Source organism: Cololabis saira, chromosome 18 (assembly GCF_033807715.1).
Source record: "Cololabis saira isolate AMF1-May2022 chromosome 18, fColSai1.1, whole genome shotgun sequence".
Lineage (NCBI taxonomy): Eukaryota > Metazoa > Chordata > Actinopteri > Beloniformes > Belonidae > Cololabis > Cololabis saira.
Window position 1 is genome coordinate 20,602,617 of NC_084604.1, and position 13,734 is coordinate 20,616,350.

Below are 13,734 nucleotides of genomic sequence, written 5' to 3' on the forward strand. Positions count from 1 at the left end.
TGAGCTGAAAAGGAATACGTGTGACTGTTCACTTTGCAGTAGCTGGCTGGGTGTGGCAAAGTGAGTAAGGAGGAATTGAATACAAAACCCAGCCTAAATATATGGGGCAATTTCATAAGAATAACGTCTATGAGAACCAAGGTTCAAAAGAAGGTTTCAGTGGAGAACCACCCTCAAATTACAGACTAAAAATCCAACAGGAGACTTTCCATCACACTCATCTAGGATGTCATACAGCAGCAACGATTTTAAACAGATATTCATCCATGTCCACCAATAATGTAACCATGTCTGACACTTCTGATTCTTAATGTTTGAGGAAATAAAGCCAAACAACTGTAGTTGCCAGCTTTAGTTGAAAGTGATCTCAAACTCTTGGGACACCCCCAGGATACAAGAAGACCATGTGATCTGAGTGGCATTCCCCTTTCACATTTACATGACTTAACTACATAGTCATTTCTGTATATTGTTAAGTTTCAATTAACTTTGACGCTCCATATTATATATTAACTTAACTATTTTAATGTGTTCTAATAATGTACTATGTGGATGTGAAAGTGTTTACCCAAAAAAGTCAGGGCAAACTTGATTTATGACCTCTATAACCTTTACAAATCCAGACTTTTAGTCTGTTAAGACAAGTGGAAATACAATATTTGTATTTAGTTACAGCATCACAGTGATGACAGTTAGATTTCAACGAACCACAAACTTTCCTGTTTGGACGTTTTGTATTAAATAGTTGATTAACAGATCAGCAGAACATGGCTTGAGTCTAAAGTAGTTAAACAAGACTAAAACAAAGGTTATATCTGATGTGTCACTAGCTGCCCCAGCAATAACAGTGATTTAATATCACTAAAGGAAAAGATCAAACTATAGAGTTACTTACCGCTTTGGGCATTTTTCTGTTGTTTCGAGTCTACACGTTTAAATAAATAAAAACCAGTCTTTCCAAAAAGGTTAATCTGTACTCCGTGTGGCTGCGGTTCTCGCTGCGTCTTCCTGAAATGAGAAAAAGAGGAGAAACGGGTTTCAGCCACTTCTGCTGCTGTTACTTAAAGGCTGAGCGACTCGCCACTCCTGCACGCGACAGTCATCAGTGAATCACCACGACAACCGACCAGCGCAGCACAGGAAGTACTTCCTCCCTTCAAAGTAAGAGCACAGATCTGCTCACTCAAAACTTGAGCAAGGTTCATTCTCTACAGCAGGAGCAGAGGTGTCAAAAGTATTCACATTCATTACTCAGGTAGAAGTATAGATACTAGAGTTTAAAAATACTCCTATAGAAGTTGAAGTATCAACTCAAGCTTTTTACTCAAGTAAAAGTATAAAAGTATTGGTTTCAAAACTACTTAAAGTATAAAAGTAAAAGTAATGTAAGGGGGACAAAAGCCATTAAGGACAAAAGCCATTGAAAATGAATGCATCTTGGTATAATGCAAATATATTAAAGAACCATATATGTGTACTATTGAGCATTAACATGTGTTTCAGAGAGCAGGAGATATGATGACTAGTTGCCTATAAGTATTGTAATGGTGCAAAAAGTCAAACTTCAGAGGCATGTTATCATTTATCCTAACCTTTATTGGAATGTACATCCAAGTTTAGTTGCAGGAATCTGAGGGCAACGGATGTAAGAACAAAACTGGACAACCAAATATTATGATATGTAATATATGTATGTAACCAAAATTCACTCTATCCAGATGGAGCAATTTAACTGGATAGTTTTTTTTTTAAAGGTCAAAATTAAATAGAGTAACGATGCTGTTTTTAAAATGTAGGGAGTAAAAAGTACAGATAATTGCGTGAAAATGTAAGGAGTAAAAGTAAAAATTCGTCTGAAAAATAATTACTCCAGTGAGGTATAGATAACCAAAATTTCTACTTAAGTAAGGTAACAAAGTATTTGTACTTCGTTACTTGACACCTCTGAGCAGGAGCACATCATTTGTTCATTTTCTTCAGCAAATAGTCAAATTATTGGAGTCTAAATTTAGTAATTAGTAAATTATAAGATTAAAAGAATGAAATGCTGCGAAAACCATGTTAACTCGTTAAATAGTGTAAACATGTTAAGTTTACACTATAGAAAAGTAAAGAAAAAGCTAACCCTGGCATTTAAAAAGTAACCAAGATTGAATGTAATTTTCTTTTTTCTTGAAATGTACCGTAACTATCATGAAACATGTAATAAATGGAAAAAAGTTTAAAAGTGCAAAATGAAAAAAGGATAAATAAATATGAAAACATATACAAAAAGGACAAAATTGTAAACATTTACATATATATACCTCATACACGTTCCATGTAAAATATAAGTGCCTTTTCCCTGCTTGTGTATGTTTGTTTATTATACTAGTTATAATAGTTATAGCATAAAACTGAAGCGTTAATAAAAAATATCGTAGTATATGTAGTTTTTGCTTTGCTTTTGTGATTCCCAACTTTTATATCTAACTTTCCCAACTAAAATTAATTTATTACAGTATAAATCCAGTCATTTTGCAAAAATAAGAAAAATAGATGAAAGGAATACTGATACATTGTGAGTGCAAGAATATGTAATATACAAAAATAAAAATAAAAACCGGGTCAAATGAGGAAAAACGTGGCTTTAGAGTTGCCTAATAGCAGCAACAAATGAATAAATACATTTATTCTATAATTGGGCGCCGGAAGTTTGTCATTTTGTTTCATCTTGACACAAGTTAAATCACCAAAGCACATGCAGGTTAAAATTGGTTTCCAGGGTGCCTCGCCCACTATCTCCTCCAAATGCAGTCCCCACCCACTCCTGCCTGGTATTATGACGCATGATACCCAAACCTGTAACTCATAACCAGACTGCGGTTCTTGAATGTCTTCATCTATTCACAAAAACGCTTTACCAAGACAAGAGAGTGTGGCGAATTTCAATATACAACAAATCCTAGTTTCCTAGCCTACAGAGTATTAAAACAATCACACAAATGGACTCAAATAAAAAGCAATGAACGTAACTTTAATTAAAGTTGGTCTACATTGGGTACAGACTGAGCCACAGCGCAACTATTGAAGCCCAGCGCACGGAGAATAAGTTAAATAATAAATATTCAAATATTTCCGCTGTATGTTTTAAGATTTCATGTTAAAACTTACTAGTGGACTCTTAAAATATCCCGATCTTAATTATTGTTCCATGTGTGCCAGACTAGAGCGTCATCTTCCACTCGCTGCACACATCCTGACTATAATCCGGCAGACACCTGTTGTGGGATTTTCCTCCTTTGTGCAGAGCGGCGAGGAAGTAGACGGAAAAGGGTACGAAAAACAAACGTTTTTACGCTGCTTCCAGTAGCTCTGTGTCGTCTGTGAGACAGACTGCTGAAGTGTAGGTCTTACCGGAGCTGGCTGGGGGTGTTTGGAGACGAGGAGATGCTTGAACGGTCTTCCCTCCCTCTTTCTGCTCATCCAGGCGCAATATGGCGCGGCCAGGCAGCAGGAGCGCAGCAGGAGCGCAGTGCGGCCGAGCGTCCCTGCTGCAGGACGCGGAGCCTGAAGCCTGATTTATGGTCCCGCGTTAAATCGACGCAGAGCATACACCGTAGGGTATTTGTTTATTAAAAATTATCCCCATTAGTCTTCACCAGAGGTGGGTAGAGTAGCCAAAAACTGTACTCAAGTAAAAGAAAGTACTGTTACTACAGAATATTATGACTCAAGTAGAAGTAAAAAGTAGCCATCCAAACAATTACTTGAGTAAAAGTAAAAAAGTACTTGGTGAAAAAACTACCCAAGTACTGAGTAACTGTTGAGTAACGTCTGATTTATTTTTTTAACACAACCATTCAAACAGACCAAATTACAAAATAATCATCTTCAGGCAAATTAAAGCGACACTACGTAACTTTTCCACCTTAATATAATATTTCCAGAGTCATTGTGATGGTACATCAACTTCCAACATGTTTAATGACACCTCATGGTCTGAGGGGTCTGTATCACCTTCACTGGCACTATATAACTTTGAGGAGCATGGTAGGAACCCTTCCACACTACTGGTAAAGCACTACCGCTTTTGTCCAAAGGAGACGCCAAACTCAACAAAAGCTGAAAGTTACGTTGTGCTGCTTTAAATCAATAAAATAATTAAAAAAATTTAAATTAATAAAAAATAAATAACTTAAATTAAAATAATCTTAAAGTAAATTCAAGTACTTTAATAAATAATAAAATGAATAAAAGAATAACAGAATAAAGAAATAAATGAAGCACAAGTAGCACAAAATTTCAAGCCTTTGTACTTTTCTTTTTTAACCAGGCAGAACTAGAACAAGCCCATGAACTCATAGAAACTCTGTGTGTGTTTGAGTCTGTGTAAATGGGACAAAACATGCAAAAACAAACATTTTTCCCAAAGAATCACCCAGTGATGTCATGAGATTGACACGTACGCGGATAAAAGAAAAGTAACAGCTCAACGTGGCCTAATGTAGCGGAGTAAGAGTAACAGTTTCTTCTTCACAAATCTACTCAAGTAAAAGTAAAAAGTATAGTGATTCAAAACTACTCCTAAAAGTACAACATTTCCCAAAACTTACTCAAGTAAATGTAACAGAGTAAATGTAACTCGTTACTACCCACCTCTGGTCTTCACCATGGGAAGACTATTCTTCCTGGGCTCCACACGTAAACATACAAAAGATGACAATAATCCAACTCAAAAAGGGTGAAAAACATTCACTACAATTCCTGAAATAATAAATTGAACCAAAAATAAATAAAATATAATAAAATAAACAACCATCCACATCTTAAGTAGCAATATTTGCTACTATCACCAGATCTGTTCCACTTTTGAGCAAAATAGTTTGCAACGACTTTATAAATTATAATATACCCATACCTCTATTTATAGTAGTATAAATAGATTACATATCATAATATACTCATACATTATAATATACTCATACTTCTAAACTATATATACACTCATAGCCAGTGATTTAGAATATATTTACTATTAAATTTATAATATATATAATATACATACAATTTGCACAATAATCACAATATACCTATGACCGACCGATCATGACTTCCTTCTGAAACCGTAAGTTGGGCATCTCACAACCATCCTTATTTTATAGCCCTTCCAGGCCTATAAAAGTCTTATCTATGGCAGCCTTATCAGTGTGACAAATATTGTTTTAATGTAAATTAAGGATGATTTTGCCCCCAATACTTGCCACAAATGCGTGCCAATTCAAACAGCAAAAGGAGAGGTGGCATAATGTCCTTTTTTATTATTCAAATATGTTCTTTAAAGGCTTGAGATTATTACATTTTCTGTACTACTTATATAGCAATGCAATATTTCACATACAGTCAATATAAAACATGGTATTCAACAAGGACCTTGAGTTAAACAATATATTGAAATTAACTGTGGAAACTAAAATGAATGCAAACTAAGGCTCAACACATTTTAAGTTTCCTTCTGTGTAAAAAACGAGTCACCTGTCTTGAATACAGTTGCATCACAGCAGAAACTTTCAAAGGGAACCAGGGAGTCATCGAGGGGAGGAGTCAAAGGTGAGCCGACCAATGGCGAGGCGGGATTAAAATAGACACGTATATAGTTGAGGTAGAGCTACTTTTTCACCACAACACGACAGTAGGGATGTGAAAGACTTGTCCGTCACCACCTCATGTTCTTAATCTTTAACAAATAGGCACTTCTAGTACTTCATGTCACTGGCACCAATGTCAGTACAGTACATTCTTCATGATTCAACCTGAATGTGTCTCGGACTTGAACCTGCACCAATAAACCACAAAACCAAACACATGCCAGAATAGACACGTTTTCTTTAAAGGAATGAAAGACCAAACGTGTATCTGAAGTAACTTTAATTGTCAAGATGTGAATTAAGTGATATAGTGAGAGATTTAAGCAAATTATCAGAGCAATGCAAAACATTTTTTAATTTCCCTGTTAGTAGACTTGAGTTAACTGTTTACAGGGTGATGCCAAATGCAAAGTCAAAGGAACGCTTTGACTTTGCATTTGAATACGTGGAGTTCCTTAAAACCTGTTTCTTGCCTGCTCCACAACTATCTCAAGTCTTTTTTTTAGATCTTTTTTAGATTTTTGGTCATCTCTAAGTGTGCTTTTTGTCAAACACTTCCCCCTGATCAATCAATCAATCAATCAATCTTTATTTCTATAGCACTTTTCGCAGATAAAATCAAAAAGTGTTTGACAATAACATGCGGAGTAAACTAAAATTAAATTAGTTAAACCACAAATGCCAAGATGAATGAAAAAAAAATGACAATAATAGAAATGTATACACAAAAAACAATTAAAATGAAAGACAAGTTGCCCATTCAACTAAAAGCTTGTTTAAATAAAAATGTCTTCAGCTGTTTTTTAAAAGCATCAAACCAATTGACTGGATACTTAACAATATCACATTTAAAGAAATGACTATGTAGTTCAGATGGACAAATATACTGAATGTCTGAGAGAAAAAAAGACTGTTTTCACTGGCTATCACAAAAATGAAAAAATGAGAAAATTGATACTGTGAGAAATGAGAAAACTTGATAGTGTTTAATGCTGTGTTTGCACTGCTGCCTGAGTCATTTCATATTTGGCTTCTGTGGGGGAGTGAAACTGCTTTATCAAGTAAGCAAAGGAACCTTTCTCACTGATGATGCTAAATGATGTATCGCACATGCTCCAGTTATTTAGTGAAGAAATGTTCTTATAATAATAGCAGTTGTTTTTTGTTTTTTTTTAATTAACAGAAATAGAAAGTCCTTCTGACTAAAGGATTGGATAATTGAGACAGATGTGTTTTTTCTATATACAATTATTTATTTTTCTAAAGATTTTTGTAATAATAAAATTAATTAGGTCAAAATTCTGGAGCCAATTGCTTTTAGCCTAAGCCTTTGCTTTAAAAATACCATCTTAAAAAAACATGGAAATCTTACGAAAAGAACTGTAGATACAGTTATGGTTAACTTTAATTTATAAAGAAGTGACTGTGTCTCCTGAATGTGTCGAAGTACGCGATATATAACAAGAGCCAAAAACTTTACAATCTAAATTTCTGTTTTATCAAAAGCATTAAACATCTTTTAAATCCTAATGTATAAATTATGCTGAAGACATGTAAACAAACAAAGATATATACACTAAAACTTGTCATATTAGTTCTGTCAATTAAACAGTTTACCGTTAAGGAGTTTATTTGTATGCTCTGTGGATCTCTTTATGAGTCTGATTCTTGAAGCTGAGTCTCCAGTTCTTGGAACTGCTCCAGTCTCTTCTGGGTGACTTCAAGGATGATAGCTGAAACAGACAGTGTTAAATTTTGTTGCACATTACTGGCTCCTATAATGTTTAACAGTATAGAATAATTCTACAACAGGCCGCTAGATGGCGCTCTAACAATGTCTTTCAAGAGTAACGATGCATTCAATGGGGGGGAAATGCTTCCTGTACGTTTGTCTGTTATATAATACATCCATGGTTAAAACTGCTTAGCTGTATTAAAGTTTAATTTTTTAGTGTTTGACAGCTGAGCCAAAACATGTGTACGTATACTATAACCCAAGGTTTAGTTTAAAAAAAAAACTTGTGATGACCCACACCCTGGACTACAGTTTCTAAAAAATAGTACTGTCAGTGAACAATAAAGTCAAAAAGAAAACTTTTGCTGATTTCTTTTTTGGTGTGGAAGTTTTTGTGCATCACTGGGTTAGAATATCAAACTGAGAGGAACAAAAAATAAATAAATACATTTCAATAATTTAAGTTTCTCTTATTGTCAAGCAGCTCTCTTGCACAGTATCTTCTCTCCAAACAGTTGTCAACATCAGCCATGAGCCATGGGAAGAAATTAGTTTCAATATCTGAAAACCAGAGCCAGAAATGTCAGAATCACATAAATGTTCACACACAAGTGGTGCGAGTGGAAATTGGTGCAGTGACGCCCTCAAGTGGCAAAAAGGTGAAAGGCTGAAGAGGCTCACCATTCTGAAAAGGGTCGAAAAGGTAACCTTGGTCTCTCAGTGGGTTTAGGATCATCAGCTGTAAGTTGAACAGATACTGCTGAGTGCACACCCGGGCAGATATCTTGTCTACAGCCTCCTTCTCTTTCTTCAGCACCTCTTTCTGCTGGGCAATTCTACATTTCTGAGGTGAAAATGGGACATATTTCTACACAAGTATTCTACTGTTTTTATTATACTGGCTTCATCTGCACTGTTTAAGATTTCAGTTCTCTTTGAAAAAAGTCCACAATGTAGAAATATATTTTTGATGTGTAGATAATAGACTGCAATAACACAGAAATGATCAGTTAACAACATGAACATAAACAGGCGATTCTAGTTGGTGGATACTACTATTCATAAAAAGATCATCCATATCATAAAGGTGAGGTCCCATTTAATTTAGTGAAAACACAACTTAACGTGCAACAGGAATATATAGGATTGACTAAGTAAAAATAAACATTCCGAAGCTTCATCAAGGCCGTAAGCCCCTGATCGGATTTGATTTACTGACAGTGTTTCCTTGGCAATGTGAGAAAACAGGCTATCAAATGTTAAAATACACATAACAACAGACTAAAACCAAAAAATGTGTCTTCTCTAGGACTCCTAAGATAAGATATCTAACTTGTTGCCCGTAGTATTATATCATAGTTGTCATCTTCTCAAGGTTGAACACTTGATATGTTCTGCATGTCAAGGCAGACAGAGGGAGTAAGCTTTCTTTTATGTAGGCTACTGTAGTGGCTAGTGTGTAGAATTTGCATACTTTTTCTTCATTTTTGCGCCTCTCCTGCTCCTGCAGCCGTTGCACCTCCTGCAGCTCGCAAATTCTGAGTTCTTCAAATACCCTTTGCTGGGCTCTCAAGCCAGTTCCTCCTCCTCCATCACCTCCAACAGGGACTGTTCAATCGTCTTGCCTACAAGGACTTCCAGCACTGACTGGATCTCTCTGTCAAAGTCAAACAACTGAAGAGAATACTTGGAGTCAGTGGTGCTCTTCTTTTTATATTAATATATACCTTACACGTACTCTGTCCTTTATCACTGACACAAATATGATAATTAAGCACAAAGTTGAGTTGATTTGAAATAACCAGCATCATTCTTTTTAACTCCACAAACCAGGTATATAATGCTGGACTTCTTTTATCCTACACATACTGTGGACTAAATATGTAAGCTGTGCATATTGACAATAAACTGGGCTGGACTAACACTGAAGCCATCTACAAGAAGGGCCAGAGCTGCCTTTACTTTCCGAGGAGTCTGAGGTCCTTCAACCTCAGCCGGACGATGCTGAGGATGCTCTATGAATCTGTGGTTGCCAGTGCTATCATGTTTTCTGTTGTGTGCAGGGATAGCAGACTGAGGGTAACGGATACCAACAGACTCCATAAACTGATCCGTAAGGGTGCCGTCAAAGAGGAGGATGTTGGCCAAGGTACATAACATCTTATCTTGGCATACACTGTGCGATATTTTAAATCGTTTGAGACTGCCCCATCTCACACTGCATGACTAGATCGCAGAGTTCAAAAGTTCACAGCCCACGATTTATGGTCTCACACTGTACGACCCGATGCTCAGATGCGACCCGTCTGCTCACACTATACAATCATAATCCTCCCGTCGGACCTCTCTGTACAGGAACTCGAGGCCGTTTTGGGGCAGGGGTGGGCTGTGCCCACCCAGACGTGCGTCCTGCCCACCCGATCAAAGGTTATGGGGATCCTTTATTTTTTTACAATTGAATTGTTTTATATATATAAAAAAAAATCACAAAATATCTGTATAGTTTCTGATTGAGTGGGCACTGCGCATCATTTTTAGACACAACAAAGAACGCATACCGCAAAAGTTGTGTCTCGGCGGAGGGACGGACGTCCCAGCAAAATGAGCACAACAGAGAAAAGCTCAGAACAGCGCACACTAAAGGCTGATTTATGGTTCCGCGTTACACCAACGCAGAGCCCAAAATGCACAACAGAGCGCCACAGGAAGTAATTCCTGCCTGTAGCCATCAGACTTTACAACTCTTTCCTCAGAATGCCTGACACTCGGACTTTACCAAACTCGCTACCAACACACCCCCACCATCACTTTTACTTATTTATTTTACTCATAATTCAGTGTGCAATACTGCATCAATGCACTTCGCCCAAACCCGTCTGTACGGTACCATAACATTACAATTAATATATCTAGTCTACCATGTGTGTAAAATATGTATGTACAGTAGATACATGTACAAACCTTTCATAGGCTTTTTTTCTATATTTTTCCCTTATTTTTACACAGATTTTTTATGAGTTGGAGCTACAGCACAAATATCAATTTCCACCAGGGATTAATAAAATATTCTGATTGATGTGACAACTATGACTGAGGTAATTCCTCCAGAACAACAGGCGACATCATGAAACTATAGAAAGGACTTTATATGTAAGATCAGAAGCATTTCCCCTCTAAATAATGTCTATAAGATGGCTGTTTTTAGTGGATCTATGTTAAAACTATTCACCTCGCCCTCTTCAATCTGTGTTGTGACATCTATACCAGATTTGGCAGGTATGAAGAGTGGTTTGTCCAGGAAAGCCTCAGAAAGCACAGAAAAATGGAGGCCTCATACATACAGCTGGAATGATGCCTTGGGGGTGGGTACTTCCTCTGACCACGTGACGGTCGTACATGATGTTTCCACCAATGTGTTGAGTCCTGCATTGCATGGGAAAAGCATGTTGTCTTGCTGCATATTCTTACTACACAAAATACAGCATTTGAGATAATAAGAATAATAAGAATAATAATAATAAGAATAATAATAAGAATATTAAAATAGTTTAAACTAATATTTATGCAAATGAAAACAGTGATACCACTACAGTGAAACAGCTGAAGTAAAGGCAAAGGAATGTATAGTATTATTTTAGAGAACAGATATAAGATGTAAGATTAATAAAATATATGTTAACAATAATTTACACCAGTCTAGTACAATAGCGTGAATGTTCTTTAATTACATTTTATGATAATAACACCATTATTTGCTTTTATTTCCATTGCAAATACGATACAAAAAATATGATAAAATTGCGAAAACATACTCATTAACATTGACAAACCGGACAAAGAAGCGCTGAGAGACGCCAGCGGCTGCTATGGCAACCGTTTCTAGGAAGTAGATCATACATTATGACGTAATTTCCGTCACCAACTACAACAAGGCTTAATGTCACATGACAGTCGAAAGGCTTTTCATCCAGCCTGCATTAAAATATTTAAAACAGATTCACCTTTAAATACAGATAAGAAAATGATGTGTAGTCTAAATATATAAAATAGATAATAAAGTTAAGAATTATTGACAGGTTTAATAAAAGTATAGACAAATTTAAATGAGAATTGACCAGAAAGTGGAAAAAACCCACACACCTTTACACTTCTGAAGTTCAGTGAATAACCTTTTGATGCAGACACCACTTCCTGCACAAAAAGAAAAGAAAAACCTTCCTGAATTTTATCTTATAGATAAAAGGTGTTTAAAAAAAACTAGTGAGTAAGAATATAATTGTTTATTTAAATCAAATAAATAAAATACAAACAAACTTGTATTTCATTTCAACATTGATTCTGACATTATAAATGTTACATTGTAACATGGCTGAATATATAGTATGTGTAAGTCTGACGTGCTGTCCCACGTTTTTGCATTCTGAAAGTGTGTAAAAGCACAGGAACATTGCATACTTGTAAACACAACTGTTTTGCTCAAAGCGAATGCAAAGTGGTGGGTGGCATGAGGCATTTAGCCGAAAGCTGAAACGCCACTTGGCACAGTGCCAAACCACAGAGAGCATTTTCCTCTGCACAAAAAACTTTGAAAGTATCAGAGAAAAGTAGAGCACCAAAATCAAAACGAAACTGCCTTTGCAATGTCAAAGGTAAGACATGTCTGTCAACACCTAGGGCAACTTGTTCCATGTCATTTATTTAGTTATGCATGTTCAGTTTCTCTCTCCTTGTTTTTTTTAACCGCTCTAGAGTGGACCTCACCTCTCACCCTTTAACAGCTTGGATAAAGTCCAACCCCCCATTATAATCGTGAACAGTATGAATGGATCCTCCACCCCACCCCCCTTTTAGAAATATCTAAGCAAAACATAATTATATAACATTACTATGTTGTTTTTTATTTATTTTCTTGACAGTTTGTTACATCACAGAGAGCCAAATATAGTTGCATCATCTATGGGAGACAACTTTGATGTACCATCAACTGTTTTCAATCTTTTTCATAAAATGATCGAACATTCATTCAAATGAGGGGTTTCTGCATTGTTAGGAGTTTGGATTTGTTCCCCTTTGTGCAGTGTTTAATGCTTTAGCTGTCCAAAGTCATTATAAATTATCGAAAGAGGAAACAGCTTGGGTTACCACTGCTTAGTCTCTTCTCTTTACCGCCATATTATTACGCAACCAGTAAGAAATCATTGCAATCTTTCACCCCTTTGCAGGGCAGCAATGCACTGATGTCATCTTTTCCTGTTGCCTTTTGCACAATCGTAACGTTTATAATGTTTAAAATCACTAATTAAACACAATAAAAGTCCCAGGGCAATTTCATAAGTAATTTATCATTCAGTATTTGTGCATCTTTTTTCAATACTGAGCTCTGTCTTTACCACTTAGGAATCCTGAAGGTGATGGATAGGAACCCTGCAAATAATGATGCATGAGGAAGAAGTGATCATTAGTGAAACTTGATATGCCAAAAGTGTAAGGAGCACACTGCTGGTAGTGAATACAGTTTGAGCAGTGAGCCTTAAATATTCACCCTGTTCTCTGTAGTCTTTGGAGCCTGAAGTGGCATGTTTAGACCACAACGTGGAACTGAAACATGATACTTAAAACCTGATGGACAAAAATAATAATTTCATACTGAAGTCGTGTATTATGAACACAAATTCCAATTGATTCTTTTGTTCCATAGAAACTGAGGAAAATATTGGAAACATTTTACATGATTATTTTAATATTCTGACAATCCACTGTCATTTTTCAGATCACAAAGATAGAGAAAATTCAGAGTTAAAATGGTTTATAAGGGAAGCATTGAAGCTCATTTCCTGAGCACTTTGAAAGTGCAATCAGATCTTGTCGTAAACTGGAGTGGCGCAGCAGGTAGAGTTGTGAGTTATACACTACAAACACTATTCAGCAGCATCTCAAAGGTGAGTAAAAGTGGCTTGAGACACATGTCAAGGAATGGCATGGGCAAAATAAAAATCAACCAGACAACCATCCGAAATGAAAGAGTTCTACACTTCTGTATGGAGGTGATTGAAAACATAAATAATGTCAAAGCGGAAATGTTATATTAGCTTTGTGCATAAAGTTTCTTTGAAAAAGTCATACAGTGAAAACCAATGGGAAGCTTTCTTCACAAATGTGATAATAATGTTGTGATCATTTAGAGCTAGCTAAGTTTCAGAAACCCAATTTCTTAACACTCTTAACACTCTTAACTTCTTAAAACCTGCTGTAAAACTAAAAAGACCATTCCTCTTCAAAGACAACATTGAAAGCACATCTTTGTGTTTCCCTCCCAATTATCTGAGTAAACATTCTGTCCCTGTTGCTGCTGAATAAGCACTTGACATCTGA

At 36.1% G+C, this 13,734-nt stretch overlaps 2 protein-coding genes across 3 annotated transcripts in view; both read right to left on the bottom strand.

The window, feature by feature from the left end:
* The window catches only part of ezrb (ezrin b), a 34,499-nt gene extending 30,984 nt beyond the window's left edge, over nucleotides 1-3,515 (bottom strand). Inside the window, exons 1-2 of one of the 2 annotated variants that reach the window (XM_061746531.1) lie at nucleotides 3,397-3,515; nucleotides 896-1,008 (exon numbers count right to left, since the gene is read on the bottom strand). In XM_061746531.1, coding sequence (XP_061602515.1) covers nucleotides 896-907 — 12 coding nt within the window. In that variant the 5' untranslated portion in view covers nucleotides 908-1,008; nucleotides 3,397-3,515. Of the gene's footprint in view, nucleotides 1-895; nucleotides 1,076-3,396 lie in introns of those variants that run through there. The other variant, XM_061746530.1, reaches the window with a different exon arrangement.
* Nucleotides 3,516-7,280: 3,765 nt separating this feature from the next.
* On the bottom strand, nucleotides 7,281-10,796 carry rsph3 (radial spoke head 3). The gene is given in 7 exon segments (XM_061746980.1): nucleotides 7,281-7,372; nucleotides 7,837-7,923; nucleotides 8,044-8,206; nucleotides 8,837-8,937; nucleotides 8,940-9,036; nucleotides 10,592-10,706; nucleotides 10,708-10,796. Coding segments are annotated over 7 exon segments (744 nt in total).
* Nucleotides 10,797-13,734: the final 2,938 nt, after the last annotated feature.